Raw genomic sequence first — 20,102 nt, 5'->3', positions numbered from 1 at the left:
TATCCAGATGTACTATCTGTCAATGATGGCATAGATGCCCTATTTCGGTCTGAATGTCATAGCTATCTAGATGCACTATTTGACAATGACATAACGTATCTAGATGTACTATTTGCATCAATGACATAAACTATCTAGATGTACTATTTGTCAATTCAATGACATAGCTATCTAGATGTACTATTTGTCAATGACATAGCTATCTAGATGTACTATTTGTCAATGAAATAACTATCTAGATGCACTACTTGTCAATGATATAGCTGTCTAGATGTACTACTTGTCAATGACATAGCTATCTAGATGCACTACTTGTCAATGACATAACTATCTAGATGTACTATTTGTCAATGGCATCACTATCTAGATGCATTTCTTGTCAATGGCATAACTATCTAGATGCATTTCTTGTCAATGGCATAAATAGCTAGATGCACTACTTGTCAATGGCTTGTCAATGGCATAAATAGCTAGATGCACTACTTGTCAATGGCATAACTATCTAGATGTACTATTTGTCAACGGCATAGCTATCCAGGTGTACTATTTGTCAATGGCATAGCTATCCAGATGTACTATTTGTCAATGGCATAACTATCTAGATGCACTACTTGTCAATGGCATAACTATCTAGATGCACTTCTTGTCAATGAGAGCTGTCTAGATGCACTACTTGTCAATGACATAACGCTATCTAGATGCATTGCCTATAACTATGATAGCTTTTATCATAATAAAAGTATTAAGTCTTGTTTGTTGTAGTACTTAAACCATATGTTATAACAACAAATGTAATTACATGATAGAAATGTCAACATTTTAACTCATAATACACATGTAATCTGTAAATCTGGACAGATGGTAATACACCTAGATACCGACACTGAGTACACCTCTTGACCATTTAAATATACCTGGATACGGAGATTGAGAACGGTACATCTCTTGACCATTTAAACATATCTGGATGCAGAGATTGAGTACATCTCTTGACCATTTAAACATACCTAGATACGGAGATTGGGTACATCTCTTGACCATTTAAACATATCTGGATACAGTGATTGAGTAGATCTCTCGACCATTTAAACATATCTGGATACAGTGACTGATTGAGTAGATCTCTCGACCATTTAAACATACCTGGATACAGTGATTGAGTACATCTCTTGACTTGTCATTTAAACATATCTGGATACAGTGATTGAGTAGATCTCTCGACCATTTAAACATATCTGGATACAGTGGATTGAGTAGATCTCTCGACCATTTTAAACATATGGAAATGGAATATGGAAATTTAGTGCATATCTCTTGACCATTTAAACATACCTGGATACCGGAGGATTTGAGAACGGTACATCTCTTGACCATTTAAACATATCTGGATGCAGAGATTGAGTACATCTCTTGACCATTTAAACATACCTAGATACGGAGATTTGGGTACAGTGATTGAGTAGATTCTCTTGACCATTTAAAACATATCTGGATACAGTGATTGAGTAGATCTCTCGACCATTTTAAACATATCTGGATACAGACATGAGTGATTGGTAGCATCTCTTTCGACCCATTTAAACATACCTGGATACAGTGATTGAGTACGATCTCTCGACCATTTCAAACATATCTGGATACAGTGACTGATTGAGTAGATCTCTCGACCATTTAAAACATAATCTGATACAGTGATTGAGTACATCTCTTGGACCATTTAAACATATCTGGATACAGTGATTGAGTATCATCTCTCCTGACCATTTAAACATACCTGGATACAGGAGATTTGAGTAGGATCTCTCGACCATTTAAACATATCTGGTGGATACAGTGATTGAGTGATTCTCTTCGACCATTTAAAACATTCTACTGGATAACCAGTAGAATTGAGAAGGTATTTCTTGACCATTTAAAACATACCTGGATACTGAGATTGAGAACGTACATCTCTTGACCATTTAAACATTTAAGATTGAGAAAGTACATCTTTGACCATTTTAACCATGGATACAGTGATTGAGTACATCTAAAATATATCTGGATTACGTGATGATTGAGTAGATCATTATTTTTAAAACTACGGGATACAGTGATTGAGTCGTTTTTTATCTCTTGCCCATTGGATTGAAATCTCTTACCATTTAAACATATCTGGATACAGTGATTGAGTAGATCTCTCTTTAAACATATCTGGACCATCTCTTGACCATTTAAACCATACATATCTGGATCTCTTGAACATTTAACACATATCTGGATACAGTGATTGAGTACATCTCTTGACCATTTAAACATACCTGGATACAGTGATTGAGTACATCTCTTGACCATTTAAACATATCTGGATACAGTGATTGAGTAGATCTCTCGACCATTTAAACATATCTGGATACAGTGATTGAGTAGATCTCTCGACCATTTAAACATACCTGGATATGGAAATTTAGTGCATCTCTTGACCATTTAAACATACCTGGATACGGAGATTGAGAACGAGTACATCTCTTGACCATTTAAACATATCTGGATGCAGAGATTGAGTACATCTCTTGACCATTTAAACATACCTAGATACGGAGATTGGGTACATCTCTTGACCATTTAAACATATCTGGATACAGTGATTGAGTAGATCTCTCGACCATTTAAACATATCTGGATACAGTGACTGATTGAGTAGATCTCTCGACCATTTAAACATACCTGGATACAGTGATTGAGTACATCTCTTGACCATTTCAACATATCTGGATACAGTGATTGAGTAGATCTCTCGACCATTTAAACATATCTGGATACAGTGATTGAGTAGATCTCTCGACCATTTAAACATATCTGGATACAGTGATTGAGTACATCTCTTGACCATTTAAACATACCTGGATATGGAAATTTAGTGCATCTCTTGACCATTTAAACATATCTGTTACAGTGATTGAGTAGATCTCTCGACCATTTAAACATTCTACTGGATATGGCAATTTAGTGCATCTCTTGACAATTTAAACATATCTGGATACAGTGATTGAGTACATCTCTTGACCATTTAAACATATCTGGATACAGTGATTGAGTACATCTCTTGACCATTTAAACATACCTGGATACAGTGATTGAGTAGATCTCTTGACCATTTAAACATATCTGGATACAGTGATTGAGTAGATCTCTTGACCATTTAAACATATCTGGATACAGTGATTGAGTACATCTCTTGACCATTTAAACATATCTGGATACAGTGATTGAGTACATCTCTTGACCATTTAAACATATCTGGATACAGTGATTGAGTACATCTCTTGACCATTTAAACATACCTGGATATGGAAATTTAGTGCATCTCTTGACCATTTAAACATACCTGGATACGGAGATTGAGAACGGTACATCTCTTGACCATTTAAACATATCTGGATGCAGAGATTGAGTACATCTCTTGACCATTTAAACATACCTAGATACGGAGATTGGGTACATCTCTTGACCATTTAAACATATCTGGATACAGTGATTGAGTAGATCTCTCGACCATTTAAACATATCTGGATACAGTGACTGATTGCGTAGATCTCTCGACCATTTAAACATACCTGGATACAGTGATTGAGTACATCTCTTGACCATTTAAACATATCTGGATACAGTGATTGAGTAGATCTCTCGACCATTTAAACATATCTGGATACAGTGATTGAGTAGATCTCTCGACCATTTAAACATATCTGGATACAGTGATTGAGTACATCTCTTGACCATTTAAACATACCTGGATATGGAAATTTAGTGCATCTCTTGACCATTTAAACATATCTGTTACAGTGATTGAGTAGATCTCTCGACCTTTTAAACATATCTGGATATGGAAATTTAGTGCATCTCTTGACCATTTAAACATATCTGGATACAGTGATTGAGTACATCTCTTGACCATTTAAACATATCTGGATACAGTGATTGAGTACATCTCTTGACCATTTAAACATACCTGGATACAGTGATTGAGTAGATCTCTTGACCATTTAAACATATCTGGATACAGTGATTGAGTAGATCTCTTGACCATTTAAACATATCTGGATACAGTGATTGAGTACATCTCTTGACCATTTAAACATATCTGGATACAGTGATTTAGTACATCTCTTGACCATTTAAACATACCTGGATACAGTGATTGAGTAGATCTCTTGACCATTTAAACATATCTGGATACAGTGATTGAGTACATCTCTTGACCATTTAAACATACCTAGATACGGAGATCGGGTACCATCTCTTGACCATTTAAACCTATCTGGATACAGTGATCGAGTACATCTCTTGACCATTTAAACATACCTGGATACAGTGATTGAGTAGATCTCTTGACCATTTAAAACATATCTGGATACAGTGATTGAGTACATCTCTTGATCATTTAAACATATCTGGATACAGTGATTGAGTACATCTCTTGACCATTTAAAGATACCTAGATACAGAGATTGGGTACCATCTCTTGACCATTTAAACATACCTGGATACAGTGATTGAGTAGATCTCTCGACCATTTAAACATACCTGGATACAGTGATTGAGTAGATCTCTCGACCATTTAAACATACCTGGATATAGTGATTGAGTACATCTCTTGACCATTTAAACATATCTGGATACAGTGATTGAGTACATTTCTTGACCATTTAAACATATCTGGATACAGTGATTGAGTACATCTCTAGACCATTTAAACATATCTGGATACAGTGATTGAGTAGATCTCTCGACCATTTAAACATATCTGGATACAGTGATTGAGTAAATCTCTTGACCATTTAAACATATCTGGATACAGTGATTTAGTACATCTCTTGACCATTTAAACATACCTGGATACAGTGATTGAGTACATCTCTTGACCATTTAAACATATCTGGATACAGTGATTGAGTACATCTCTTGGCCATTTAAACATATCTGGATATGGAAATTTAGTGCATCTCTTGAAGTTGACCATTTAAAAGGCAGCAGTTGAAAAATAGTACTTCATTGAGCCACCATCAACTTAAACTAAAAGTATAGCTATCGTATGCTACTAGTACTAATGTAACTGTTCTGGATTGAGTTGATCTAGCCGGCCACCAGGCAGTTGGTAGAGCACCTGCCAATTAAGTGTTTAGAGGGTCAGTCTGGCTGAGCATTTCCCCCCTCGTGATCATACTACTCTTTATTTCATTGCCACATGTAGGCCTTTACCCAGGTGAACATATTAACTCGTAACTTCTTAGATATACCATATCAATGAATTCATTACAAATTTATAAACGCACTTGCATAATCATAAAAAATATAATACATATACACATAGTGTCACATACACCTGCGTAACTATGCATTTTATTGCATCAATGATCACCTAATTAAGTAACAAAATTACATCATACCTATCCAATAAAGACTGTAACATATGCATGTCTTACTCGATACACCTAACACTTTACACACAGTGGTGAATCATAGAATGAGTTCTGCAGACGAGAAATAATAAATCATTATTTAAGTCCATGATAAAATTTACTGGTTTGAGCTAAAACTTGAAAGTCCTGTTCCAGATTTTTAACTAGGACCTCCTTTTCATACACAGTACAGGGAGGCTTTTGTGCCTATTCTTGAAAGTAACAAAAACATTAGACCTTCTCACATTATCCTGTGAATCAAAGTACTGAAAATGATGTAAATTGGGGGTGGCATAGAGGCACTAAAGACTGGGAATACAATAAAATCACTAATGTCACTAAAATAAACATCCAATCTTACATTACATTTTATAGAGTACAATTATAGTAGTAATCACATTGATTTAATAACTCATATAAGTATATCGTCAAATGCATTTCCCCTTCCATATATATATATTGTATATATATATATATATAAACCCAAAACTTTTAAAGTGAGTATTGGAGGATTTTTACTTTTAAACATATCAATAATACACCATAAAGATGATTTGAACTTAACATGATTGGCTAAATTGACCCATAGGTCGTAAAGGCTAGTGGATGTGAAACTGGTTTAAGGTAAAGGTTATAGCTAATAGCCTAGAATTAATACTATGATCCATTATAAATCTTCTGTCAAGTTCTGGTAAGCCTGTTAGTTTCAAATATTCGAACGATGAATTATATATGTTATACACAGAATCTCTTTATTTCCACAAAAAATGACCGTCACAAAAACAACCTTGTAGATCACATTATCATTGAACGTACATTTGTTAGGAGGCCTGTTTACAAAATGACCTAAGGTTTTCTACAGTACAGCAGTAGACTCGCAGTGAGTCAGTCGAGTATGTATTCTAACCGGTTATGGAAATCTAAGACCAGCATACATATTACGCAATGTCGACCTACCTTCGTGAAGAACATTGGTATTCTGTCCCCTTCCATTTAGTTTTCCGAGATCCATTCTAGGTTAGCGTGATTTCAAAGTTATACTGACCACATCATATTCCACACACTCTGTCATTTTTCGCTCCAAAACACGACTGGATTTATCACTGAAGTTTCTTATCTTCTAGCCTGAAGAGTTCCAATATTAAATACCGCGGGAAATTTTGACTGCCACGCAGAGGGATCTGAAAATTAGTTAGTAATTAGTCAGATTACATAATCATGGACCCACCAGAGTGTCCTAAGACCATTTTTGGACGTTTTAGAGGTTTAGATCATAAAACAATAAAAATCATTTATACTCTACATAGTACTCGCGTGAGGGCGTTATCCCTGCCGATTAGTATCACATTTCCTTTTGCGTCCCAAGAAGAGAGCTTTTTTTATAGCCATCCAATGAGATTGCAGCGGGAGCCTCGCTCATGCATATTATATCGGCAAAAGACACCATGAATTTTAATTAGACGACTTTCAAAAATCTAGAGTTATGTTTGTCAGGGGCGTAGGAAGCGGGGGGGCAGGGGGGTCAACTGCCCCCCCCCCCCCCCCGTTCCCCAGGACGGGGGGGCAAACATGTCTTTTTGCCCCCCCATTTTCGCCGACTGAAATGTTCTAAAAATGCATATTTGAAAGAAAAAAGAGTCCTCCTGCACAATTTTCGTACTTCATTCTAAAAAAATTTCCGCTGCGCGGCGCATTTCCTAAAACGTTCAAGCACATAATGTTCAAACCTTTAATAGTAGTAATTCAATACACATGAACTACACTAAAAATGTCCATTAAGGGATTCTACGTACTGCATTTGTATTTCAAAAATGTCTCTTAAAAGATTACTTTGTTTATATGTTTTAGCAAGACAATTAATTCATTATTATTTTGAGTTACAAAACAATGTGCCGATGGTGTGAAGCCGGTATGTTCAGATCGAGCAGGGCTGCACAATGATATGACGACACAATTATCACAATTATCATTTTTAAATGCAGGTTACTTTAAATCGAAAAATTACCATGGTAAGAACGCTTTAATATCATTAAAATACATCGTTAAACATTCTAAAATCGTAATTTTTTTCTCGGGGGAGACCCCCGGACCCCCCAAACTCCAAAATCTCGCGCCTTCGGACGCTCGCAAATTCATCAAAATGCATTGTAAAATTCATCTTAGCCATTCTAAATCGTAATATTTTTTCCCGGGAAAGTCCCCCGAACCCCCATAACACCAAAATCTCGCGCTTTCGGGCGCTCGCAAAATCATCAAAATACACTGTAAAATTCATCTCAGCCATTCTAAATCGTATATTTTTCCCGGGGTCGACCCCCAGACCCCAAAATCTCGCGCCTTCGGCGCTCACACGCTAATTTGGCCAGTTTTCGTTAATTTCCTTTTAGCGACCCCACTGTCTATAAATGTGTACAAGGATTATATTTAATGATATATGAAAAAAGTATATAAAGTATATATGGTTGTGTGTTGAATTAATTTCCTCCTGTAGGTGCGGCGGGGGGGGGGGGGTACAAAATATTGAGGACCTTTGCCCCCCCCCCCCCCCCCCCCATTACGTTTCATCTTCCTACGCCACTGTTTGTGCAAATGGGGCTGGCAATCCACAGGGATCTGAGAATTACAAAGTGTAGTTACATATTATATAGGCCTAATCATGGACCCACCAGAGTGCCTAAGACCATTTTTAGACGTTTTGGTCAAAATCAAGATAAAAAAAAACGTTAAACAACATATTCTACATGGTACTATATCGTAGAGTACCAGGAAGAATATGTTTTTTTATCGTTTTTTAACTAGACCTTTAAAACGTCTAAAATGGTCTTAGTAATTAGTCAGATTACACAATCTCTGGTGGGTCCATGATTGTATAATCTGACACTCAGACACCTGTGCTTCGGTCGTCTTAGTGACGGCACTTTGTATAGATGTGTAGGATGATTTTGAAAAAAAATATCGTTATTTCCAACGGTAGTAACCGTTTTTTATAAAGATGTGCTAGAAATGTGTTTTTATAATCGCTAAAGCTAGGCGGGTTAGAAATTTTGAGTCTAAGAGCTTTCCACCCTTCTCGTATATAGTACTATGTAGAGTATAAGTTTTACCGTTTTATTATCTAGACCTCTAAAACGTCTAAAAATGGTCTCAGGACACTCTGTTGGGTCCATGATTATATAATCTGTAACTAATTCTCAGATCCCTATGAGTAATCCTAGTGTTTATAAAACCATTTTAAACGTTTTATGAGCCTAGATGAAAAATCGATAACATGTTACAGTATTCGATATCATTCTACCACAGGGATCTGAGAATTAGTTACAGTTTTTATAATTATGGACCCAACAGAGTGTCCTAAGACCATTTTTAGACGTTTTAGAGGTCTAGATAGCAAATGGGTAAACGTAGTACTATGTAGAGATGGGTTTTATCGATTTTTTACTGTAAGTAATTAATTCTCAGATTTTACAGTAGATAGAATATGATTTTTATATAGAACACTAAAGTCTATGGACGCTGAAATAGACATGTGTACATTTTGTAGTAATGTAATATATAGGAACAGATCTGCCATCTTTTGTATGTTTACATTAGCATAATCCTACTGATTGGAAATTTATCTATTGTGAGATAATTTACCACACATATTTTCTTTTTTTACAGTGTACATGCTTTGTTCAGCTCTAAATATTTTTCGAATGTCACATTTGTTTTCTTGACCGTCTGTCTGTCTTTGTATGACGTACTGTCTGTCTTTGAGTTCTTTGTATGACACACTGTCTGTCTTTGTATGACGCAATGTCTGTCTTTGTATGACGCAATGTCTGTCTTTGTATGACACACTGTCTGTCTTTGTGTGACGTACTGTCTGTCTTTGAGTGACACACTGTCTGTCTTTGTATGACGCAATGTCTGTCTTTGTATGACACACTGTGTGTCTTTGTATGATGTACTGTCTGTCTTTGTATGACGTACTGTCTGTCTTTGTATGGCGTATTGTCTGTCTTTGTATGACGTACTGTCTGTCTTTGAGTGACACACTGTCTGTCTTTGTATGACGCAATGTCTGTCTTTGTATGACGTACTGTCTGTCTTTGTATGACGCACTGTCTGTCTTTGAGTGACGCACTGTCTGTCTATGAGTGACGCACTGTCTGTCTTTGTATGACGTACTGTCTGTCTTTGTATGACGCACTGTCTGTCTTTGTATGACGTACTGTCTGTCTTTGAGTTCGTTGTATGACACACTGTCTGTCTTTGAGTGACACACTGTCTGTCTTTGTATGACGCAATGTTTGTCTTTGTATGACGTACTGTCTGTCTTTGTATGACGCACTGTCTGTCTTGGTATGAAACACTGTCTGTCTTTGTATGACGAACTGTCTGTCTTTGAGTTCTTTGTATGACACACTGTCTGTCTTTGTGTGACGTACTGTCTGTCTTTGTATAACGCAATGTCTGTCTTTGTATGACACACTGTGTGTCTTTGTATGACGTACTGTCTGTCTTTGCATGACGTACTGTCTGTCTTTGTATGACGTACTGTCTGTCTTTGTATGACGCAATGTCTGTCTTTGTATGATGTACTGTCTGTCTTTGTATGACGTACTGTCTGTCTTTGAGTGACACACTGTCTGTCTTTGTATGACGCAATGTCTGTCTTTTTATGACGTACTGTCTGTCTTTGTATGACGTACTGTCTGTCTTTGTATGACTTACTGTCTGTCTTTGAGTGACACACTATATGTCTTTGTATGACGCACTGTCTGCCTTTGTATGACACAATCTCTGTCTTTGTATGACGCAACGTCTGTTTTTGTATGACGCACTGTCTGTCATTGTATGACGTACTGTCTGTCTTTGTATGACGTAGTCTCTCTTTGTATGACGCAATGTCTGTCTTTGAGTGACACACTATCTATCTTTGTATGACGCACTGTCTGTCTTTGTATGACGCAATGTCTGTCTTTGTTTGCCGCAACGTCTGTTTTTGTATGACGCACTGTCTGTCTTTGTATGACGTACTGTCGTCTGTTTTTGTATGACGCACTGTCTGTCATTGTATGACGTACTGTCTGTCTTTGTATGACGTAGTCTCTCTTTGTATGACGCAATGTCTGTCTTTGAGTGACACACTATCTATCTTTGTATGACGCACTGTCTGTCTTTGTATGACGCAATGTCTGTCTTTGTTTGCCGCAACGTCTGTTTTTGTTACTGTCTGTCTTTGTATGACGTACTGTCTGTCTTTGTATGACGTACTGTCTGTCTTTGAGTGACACACTATCTGTCTTTGTATGACGCACTTTCTGTCTTTATATGACGCAATGTCTGTCCTTGAGTGAGGCACTGTATGTCTTTGCATGACGCACTATCTGCTTTGAGTGACGCACTGTCTGTCTTTGTGTGACGATTTCTCTGTCTGCGTTTGACACACGATTAGTTTGCACAACATCTTTGCGCAAGGCATGGTCCCCTTTGGAGGCCTGCAATAATATGACACAATTATATCAAGCAGTAAGTATACATGCAACCGTTTGTGAAGACATAGCAATAACTGATTTCTGTATTTAACTTGTAATGATATTTTCTTCCAATACAAACTCCTACTGGGACAGTAAACAAATACGAATCTCACGTTTGTCGATTTGTCTGGAATGGTGCGAAATGGAAGTTTATCAAATTCCCTTGTTGATTGACTTCTCCATTTACCAATTTCTTGATTTGTTAGATATTTACCCAGCATTTTACCTATAATAGACGCTAAGGCATTGATTTGGAAACATTGCTACAATGGTGTCAGGATGGACTCCAGATACATATTAACCATCCTCAGCTGCCTTCTTTGTTTTGGTATGGCATTGTACTTTTTCAAATTAATTTTTTCTTTGTTCTTAAATATGTTCTTTTTTATTTTATAATTTTCACAAGCGTTCATAGACTTCATTCTGTCTGCAAAAAGATTTAACAAAAATCGTTTTAACATAAACTCATTTTCTATTTCGTTTGAAGGAACCACACAGTCTGCTATACCAGAGCCTGAACTGTACAAGTATGGTTGCTATGGCATCCAAGATGGAAATGTCTACATGGACGCCCAGTGTCCATCCGATGGCCGGATCATTGTCCGAGACATATACGCAGGCGCTAAAACCAACGTGACCGGCTGTGCGAGGTTTACGTCCACTATCGAGGAGGAGGAGAAGTGTTGTACGCCGGCAGACTCGGACTGTACTTTTGATTATTCAGTAACGGGAGGATTTGATGCCAATTACAAATACCAGATCAACTGTACGGGGAAGAGTGCATGTGACAAAATTCGTGTGGATACTATGGAAACGCCTGACTCGTGCTCATCTGGGTACTTGGATACCAGTACCTACCTGTATATGTACTACTACTGCATACCAGGTAAGTTCTAAATCAAAGTGAAGGTTATCATAGTTACGAAAATGTTTGGTAATAATCGGGATGTCACTTGGGTTCTCTTGTGAACGGCCGTTGTCCGAAACGTAAGTGATTGCTCTACATCTTTTGCAGTGAAACAGTAGTGTTTTCCTTCGAGTACATGTGCTTCAAATGCAAACGACATAATTTGAGGCGTAAAATTTGATTTAAGAAAATTGAAACATTGCAATAGCCACGGGTCACTGTTCACTGCAATATTGTCCAAAAAAATGCCAAAGACAAGTTCCATACCCCTGCAGTTACTATGATTGTCATCTCCAAAAGCACGTAGAGCTATGTTTAAAGATGCTCCACCGCCGACAGAGCATACATGATCTTCATCATTTGAACAATATTTGGTGTTTAATCGTATATGTGTGTCTAATTAACAAAAAAAACCCAATATGAAATAATCTATTAAGCCGTTGGTGCACGCGCAATCAGTACTCATTCCGTATAGGATATACTGCCACGGATTTTTTTCGGGATGCAATTGATTATTTTTTGTATTTCTAACTTGAAGTAAAATAAGAATTTCAAATATTTCAATGCTGGTAATGGTGTAAAGTAAGTAACTTTTGTAACTGAAGAAAAATGTTAAATCGTCTGCTCCTGTTTTTGATAATGAAAAAACACCATTTGTTAGCGGTGGAGCACCTTTAAAGGAAAGGAAAATGTCCCAAAAAGGCACTGCGTGTCATTCCTTTATTTCAGAGTTAATTTCATTTAAGATATTTCGTTTCATTTGTATGAAAATGTTGCTTTTCCAGTTTCATCTATCGGTAGTACCGACTCCGCTTCTCTCCAAGGCACAACCGATCCTTCCTACCTGTACTTATGGAGTCCAAATTTCCCTAACCCTATTAACCCTTCCGTGACCTCCAGCACGTGTTCCATAGAAACTGCGTGCGACTCCACTATAACGGTTTCAGCACTAAACATTCGTCTACAGAGTGATTCCACAGGAACATGTCGACAGAGCATCACTATACAGGACAACTCGTCGGTCGTAACGTTGGACTGTTCCAATAATAACTTCTTCGTTATCCAGGACATCTTTGTTAGTCAGTCCAACTTCTTGGAGATGATTTTCTCAAATGATCTTACGGAAACGAATGGTTACTTTTGGATTGGGTTCTCGTGTAAGTACATGTTCGTCATAAAATTGCAAATGAGCTTAAGATTTTAGATATCTTGTTATCGCCATACATATTTTAGAAATACATGTATGATATGAAATAATCAATGATAAAACCATGTTTTATATTATGAAAAGAATTTGTTTTGTCATTATTCTCAGCTGACACTTGTGGATCCCTAAAGATTTCGTGTCCAGCAGTTTCCCCAGATTATGACTGTGGGGCAGATGCCACGGAAGGATCTTCTTGTGTTACTACCACTCTTACCACTACAACTAACGAACTTACTACTACAACCGCCGAGACAACTACTACACTTACCACTACGACTGACGAACCTATCACTACAACCACCGACACAACCACTACACTTACCACTACCACTGGCGAATCTACCACTACAACCGCCGACACAACCACTTCACTTACCACTACCACTGACGAACCTACCACTTCAACCACCAACACAACCACTACACTTACCACTACCACTGATGAACCTACCACTACAACAACCATTACACTTACCACTACCACTGACGAATCTACCACTACAACCACCGACATAACCACTACACTTACCCCTACAACTAACGAACCTACAACTACAACCACTACACTTACCACTACCACTGACGAACCTACCACTACACTTACCACTACCACTGACGAACCTACCACTATAATCACTACATTTACCACTACCACTGACGAACCTACCTCTACAACCACTACACTTACCACTACCACTGACGAACCTACCACTACACTTACCACTACCACTGACGAACCTACCACTATAATCACTACACTTACCACTACCACTGACGAACCTACCACTACAATCACTGACACAACTACTACACTTACTACTACCACTGACGAACCTACCACTACAACCACTACACTTACTACTACCACTGACGAACCTACCACTACAATCACCGACACAACCACTACTACTGATGTGCCTACTACCACGGTCAATGCGACAACAAACGATGACATAGCCACAACCACTGAGGTGCCTACGGTTACTCCTACGGACTCCATTGCCTCTACAACTCTAGCTGACACTAACTGGACATCCACTACTGACGAATCTACAGCATCACTAAATACCACCATTTCTACACCGACTGAAGAACCAGTTACTGCCATCACCGACAAAACTTTCTCCGCCAGCAGTTCTCTTGGTGATGTACCGTCCACTACCATCACCACGACTACCGCCACTACATTGACAATCGCACCCATCACAACAGCTAAACCAACCACGACTACCGCCACTACATTGACAACCGCACCGATCACAACAGCTAAACCAACAACGACTACCGCCTCTACCAACGTGGGGATTACTACCACTGAAACTAACACAATCCCTACCGCTACCACCGCCACGCTCGAATCATCTCAGCCATCGTCACGGGAGAGTGACCTAGCATCGGCATCATGTAAGTAAATGACAAAAAAACACACATGTATCCTACCAAACAAGTCTATAGTTTTTTGATGATACAGTAGTACAGCCAGACCAGGATTCGAATCCAAGACACACACCCCCCCCCCCAAACACTAGCTGGGGTGCTCTAACAATAAAACCACCTGCGATCCAGAACCATTACAATGATAGTTCTAATTGTTTACTATCTTCAAACTTGTATTGTATCGTAATGATTTTTCTTAAGTTCTGGATTGTCTACTTTTAGTGTCGTCGAATGGTTAATTTGTCATCATAGTCAATATTGTTATTCTGTAGATATTTGTTGTGATCTGATTACTTTCTTCCTTCTAGTTCCTTGGTGGTATATCATCATCGCCGTCCTCATTGTAGCTGCCGGGTGTATCATTATTTTCGCACGCTGGAAGAAAAAGCAACAGGTAATTTACAAAAGCTGTATGTAAGATTGACCAAACTTCATATTGTTTTATTTTCTACATTTACACATTTTATAAAACCACACAACGATGTGTGATATATAAAACCGTTTTCTCAATCTTGCAATTTATTTACTTCCTTCGGAGTCTAAAGCAAAATTTAGCCAACATACAAGTGAGGATTTCACGGGACTACATTTTATCTCATCTTTTAATTATAGGAACATAAAGTAATAAAAGTGATTTTTCCATTAAGGTAAAATCAAAAGACGGTGAAAAGAGTGGTCTATCTTCTAACGATGAAAGTGAAAGGCGTTCCGAGGAAGACCCAGAAAACTACGACCATGGAACCAACAAACACCCATTCGGTCAGAACAGAATCGGTGCCATCGAGTCTGATGTCCATGGTGGCAATCTTCTGCTGCTCAAACCACGTGCGGCTGTCAGAGAGGCATTCCTTCCTAATATGGTGCCGGTACCAATGCAAGTGTCTGTTGACTCGAACAAAGCGCCAGCTAAACTACCGCCATTGGTAGCGACTACAACGACGATGTTTGATGGCGCATCAAACACAGCAGAGAAACGGAAGAAGAGAAAACGGAAGAAACGCAAAGAAAACTTAGAAAACGTTGACGAAAATTTAGAAACAGCACAAGTAAATGGTCTGGGAGAACATTCTTGTACGGTCGATACTTTTACCAAGGATAGCAACATGACTGCAAACAGTAGCACTGAAAATGGTAATGGGTACACCTCTGGCCAACGTCCGTCTTCACCTGCTGGTGGTCGCATAGAAGACAATGACCATGATTGTGGTGAAAATAACAAACTCATATCAGAAGGTCATAATTGCGGAGAACTTGCAAACACAGGTGATCCTACTCCAAATCAGTTTTCGAATGAACATGCTCCTGCAGTATCTAAATTCACCGCTTCGAGGGACCGCACAGAATATGCAGAACTAAGTAAAAACGTTTCAAGTCATGGAATTGCAACAGCTTTTGTAAACAACGCCACATCGAACGAAAATGATCATAGAAATCCCACATCTAATATTTCAAATCGTCACACAGCCGCTGGTGAGAAGAAACGCGGGGTTCAGTCGTCTGAAAGGAAAGAATGTGATGACATTGATTCTGGCAATGCTAGTGACAGTCGTGAACCTCGCGCGCCAGGTAAGGAGAGATCTGTCATTGGGATACCAAGATTACCTGATGGCTGGTCCCATAAGGATATCAAATCTACCATCCCAGAGTTCCAGAGACGAGGCCGGCGAAAATCCAGCGTGGATCAACACATGCTGTCTTTTCTTACATCTACAAGACTTAGAAAGTCTAGTGTCAGTGGACCATCTCATATCTCTGGTGAACGTCGTAAATCGTTGGTGCATGAAGACAAGAACAATACAGTGGGACATTGGTCAGAGCGTCGTTCGTCTGTAACTCGAATCAAAGGAGCCGAGAATGCAAGTGGTGCTCGCCGCGGTTCACTTAGTCATACAGGGATCGGGGGCTCATTTGATGTGGAGGCTGGAAAATCCGGAAAGGATAGAAGAAGTTCCTTATCCATGGGTGATTCCGGTCTTTTCACGGGAATAGTATCCAAGTCAAAGGAAGTGGGCCATTTGAGATATACGAAACCTGAGATTAACCTATGAATGAAGGATTCGAACCTTTTTGAAATTTCTTTATTATTTATTTATCTATCTTATTTATCTATTTACTTAAACATTATGTGTACGACATATCAATCCAAATAACTTCCAGTGATATGAGCTTCATTTTACAAAGTCTTTTAAAGTGTAACAATTAATTCATTGTTTGTGATTATGTAAGCAATATACAAAGTTGAATAAAGACCGCCACAATGCCAGATCTGTTCGGCTAGTAAGAGAATAGTAAGTTTTGTGTCCAGTCTACGTAGAAAAGGCTGTCCTTGATCACTTCAAGTGATTTCCAGCTGGAAGTTTGAGATGTATGAGAGTTTGAGCACCCGTACAATGTAATCTTTTTCATAAAAAGAATATCGGTGATTTCTCGGAATCCCCTAAACGTCATTGGATAGTAATACGTGAAGAATGTATTCGTTTCCATATGCTGTATTGTTTCTTTTCTCATTCGGCTGAATATATATACATTTGATGTATTTTGGTATCTGATTGGCATAACAGCCATGGCTGCCAACTTCGCTAGCCAAGGGTAGTCAGTACTCTCCCTGAGGTACTGTTAGCGATAGCTACATGACGATTTACCTTTTTTATAATTGTTTATTGTACACCAACATAAATAAAAGTTCCAATTGATATATTTCGCTTTTGTTTGTGTTCGAATAGTTATTTGTGAAATTGAAGAAATGTTTAACGAAAGCATCGTCTTTATTGTTACAAAACCGGGTCTGGCGTCACAGTACTGTTTGTGGTGGCATACTGTATCATGTAAAACTGGAGAAGTTCTGCTGAAAAATAAACATTCCTAAGGCTCAAATTCCTGTATGTTGAATTACCTTTATTGGTATTTTGCTTATTTTCTACTGTTGTGAGCCAAGGCATTTAATCAGTTCTCCGTGACGCAGCTACCTGAAATTCGTATTCTTGTTTCTGTAAACGAGTTTCAACATCTGTGTGAAATTGTATTCCCCTCGAACTAAACCCTTGTAGTTCCTGTCCGAGTAACAAATACAAATGATATTGCTTAACTTCCTGTATTACTTAATATTAGCTAAGATCTTAACAATAAAAAGCAAAATACCAATAACAAAGGATTTAGCATGCAGTCTAGGATTTGAGCCTCCATTCAGCATTATACTACCTACCAACGGGCAAACCAGTCGTCCCACTCCCTCAAATCTGAATGTTAAGTAGGATCAGATACTATACTATGTCGGCCAGGCATCGTCGATACTCCAGGGGTTACTGTCACTGTCGTTATATCCACCTCTACTCCGCTAAACCTGCCTATATTATTAGGTTATTTTTATTGTATATTTATTTTTTGCCTAATATATATATTAGGCAAAAACATATTTTTAAAAAACCTAATAATATAGGCAGGTTTAGCGGACTAATCCCCCCTGGACTATGTCGTAGTAAAACTGAAGGCATTTCAGGAAAAACATCCTTACCTACATTTTTAGCTCACCTGGCCTGAAGGGCCGGTGAGCTTATGTCATGGCGCGGCGTCCGTCGTCCGTCCGTCCGTCCGTCGTCCGTCCGTCCGTCTGTCCGTCAACATTTCCTTTAAATCGCTACTAGTCATAGAGTTCTGCATGGATTGTAACCAAATTTGGCCACAAACATCCTTGGGGGAGGGGGAACAGAACTTGTATAAATTATGGCTCTGACCCCCCCCCCCCCCCCCCCCCCCCCCCCGGGGGCAGGAGGGGCAGGGCCCAATAGGGGAAATAGAGGTCAATCCTTTAAATCGCTACTTGTCCTAGAGTGTTGCATGGATTGTAACCAAAATTAGCAACAAACATGCTTGGGGGAAGGGGAACAGAACTTGTATAAATTTTGGCTCTGATCGCCCAGGGACAGGAGGGGCGGGGCCCAATAGGGGAAATAGAGGTAAATCCTTTAAATCGCTACTAGTCATAGAGTTCTGAATGGAATGTAACCAAATTTGGCCACAAACATCCTTGGGGGGAAGGGGAACAGAACTTGTATACATTTTGGCTCTGGTCCCCCGGGGGCAGGAGGGGCGGGGCCCAATAGGGGAAATAGAGGTAAATTCTTTAAATCGCTACTAGTCATAGAGTTCTACATGAATTGTAATCAAATTTTGCCACAAACATCCTTGGGGAAGGGGAACAGAACTTGTATAAATTTTGGCTCTGGCCCCCGTGGGCAGGACGGGTGGGGCCCAATAGGGGAAATAGAGGTAACTCCTATAAATCGCTACTTGTCCTAGAGTTTTGCTTGGAATGTGACCAAATTTGGCCATAAACATTCTTGGGGGAAGGGGAACAGAACTTGTATAAATTTTGGCTCTGACCCCCTGGGGGCAGGAGGTGTGGGGCCCAATAGGGGATTTAGAGGTTAATATTAAAATTACTTTACAAAAGAAACAATGAACCTGTATTCAGAACATTACTTGGCATTTCAAACCAGGTGAGCGATACAGGTCCTCTGGGCCTCTTGTTTGTATCAGGCTTATACAGTCAGCCTATGCCGATAAGTGGGGAACGACGCCCAACTTCAAAGCCATTCGATTCTTTTGATGTACGTCACAGGACCAAAAGACCTGTTCCATTTGTTGTCGTACACAAAGCTTTCATATTTGCTATGGCAAAGTCCAGGGGTGCATATGATGACAGTGATAGTAACCCCTGCAGTATCGAGGATGTGGCCAGGGGACAAAATCCAGTCTTTGGACCAGTGGCGAACAGTCAGCTCAAAGCCAAAAGTATGATGGCTGATTTCTGCCATTTCGCCTTTTCGCGCTGTTTCTTACATTCGCAACAACCCGTCGTTCGGCGATGGCTTTTCACCTTGTAAATTTATGCGACAACCCGCCGTTCGGTGGGTTTCAGAGGCGGGTTTTCGCCTTGTAAAATTATGCGACAACTCACCGTTCGATAAGAAATTGCAAAATACTTCCATATTTCAGCTTATAAACGTGTTGTTTTATTTCTGCACAGTATGGAACTTCACCAATCATTGAAAGTGTAGCCTTGACTTTCGTTTTATATACGCATGTCATTCCGGAAGGCGAAAAGGCGCCGTTCGGTGGGTTGTCGTCTAATTCATTTCGCGTAAGTTTACAAGGCGAAAACCTGCCGTTCGGCGGGTTGTTACGTAATTTTAGTAAATTACAACACGAAAAGGCGAAAAAAGTTACACGAAAAGTCGAAATTTTTAATGTCTAAAACGGCGCCTTTTCGAGTTAATTTTCTCGCCTTTTCGGGTTTTCGCGTAGAAAATTGAAGGCGACAATCCACCGAACGTCGGGTTGCACAAGAAACAACGCGAAACGGCGAAAAGGCGAAATGGCAGAAATCAGCCACCATACTATACGGCAGAAATCAGCCACCATAGAAAATCCTCCGCTCGGCGGATTGTCGCGTAATTTTTAACACGAAAAGGCGAAAAAAAAATCGCGAAAATGCGAGATTAACAAAAAAAGAAAGTCTTAAACGGCGCCTTTTCTGTTGATTTTCTCGCCTTTTCGGGTTTCGCGTAGAAAACCCGCCGATCAGCCAC

At 39.1% G+C, this 20,102-nt stretch overlaps 2 protein-coding genes across 3 annotated transcripts in view; one reads left to right on the top strand and one right to left on the bottom strand.

Annotated features, from left to right (window-relative positions):
- LOC138306299 (WD repeat and coiled-coil-containing protein-like) overlaps positions 1–6,554 on the bottom strand; it is a 45,232-nt gene extending 38,678 nt beyond the window's left edge. For both annotated transcript variants that reach the window (XM_069246723.1, XM_069246741.1), the window contains exon 1: positions 6,399–6,554. In XM_069246723.1, the coding sequence (XP_069102824.1) occupies positions 6,399–6,453 (55 nt within the window). In that variant the 5' untranslated portion in view covers positions 6,454–6,554. The remainder of the gene's footprint in view (positions 1–6,398) is intronic.
- Positions 6,555–11,018: 4,464 nt separating this feature from the next.
- On the top strand, positions 11,019–17,193 carry LOC138310255 (serine-rich adhesin for platelets-like). The gene is made up of 6 exons (XM_069251420.1): positions 11,019–11,076; positions 11,451–11,849; positions 12,656–13,027; positions 13,186–14,481; positions 14,823–14,908; positions 15,162–17,193. Exons 1-6 carry the CDS (start codon positions 11,019–11,021, stop codon positions 16,560–16,562), a joined length of 3,612 nt encoding a protein of 1,203 aa, XP_069107521.1. The 3' UTR covers positions 16,563–17,193.
- The last annotated feature ends 2,909 nt before the right edge of the window (positions 17,194–20,102 follow it).

This window comes from Argopecten irradians, chromosome 1 (genome assembly GCF_041381155.1).
Source record: "Argopecten irradians isolate NY chromosome 1, Ai_NY, whole genome shotgun sequence".
In the NCBI taxonomy this organism is placed as follows: domain Eukaryota; kingdom Metazoa; phylum Mollusca; class Bivalvia; order Pectinida; family Pectinidae; genus Argopecten; species Argopecten irradians.
The sequence above is the reverse complement of the archived record's forward strand: the minus strand, read 5'-3'. Positions and strand labels throughout refer to the sequence as shown.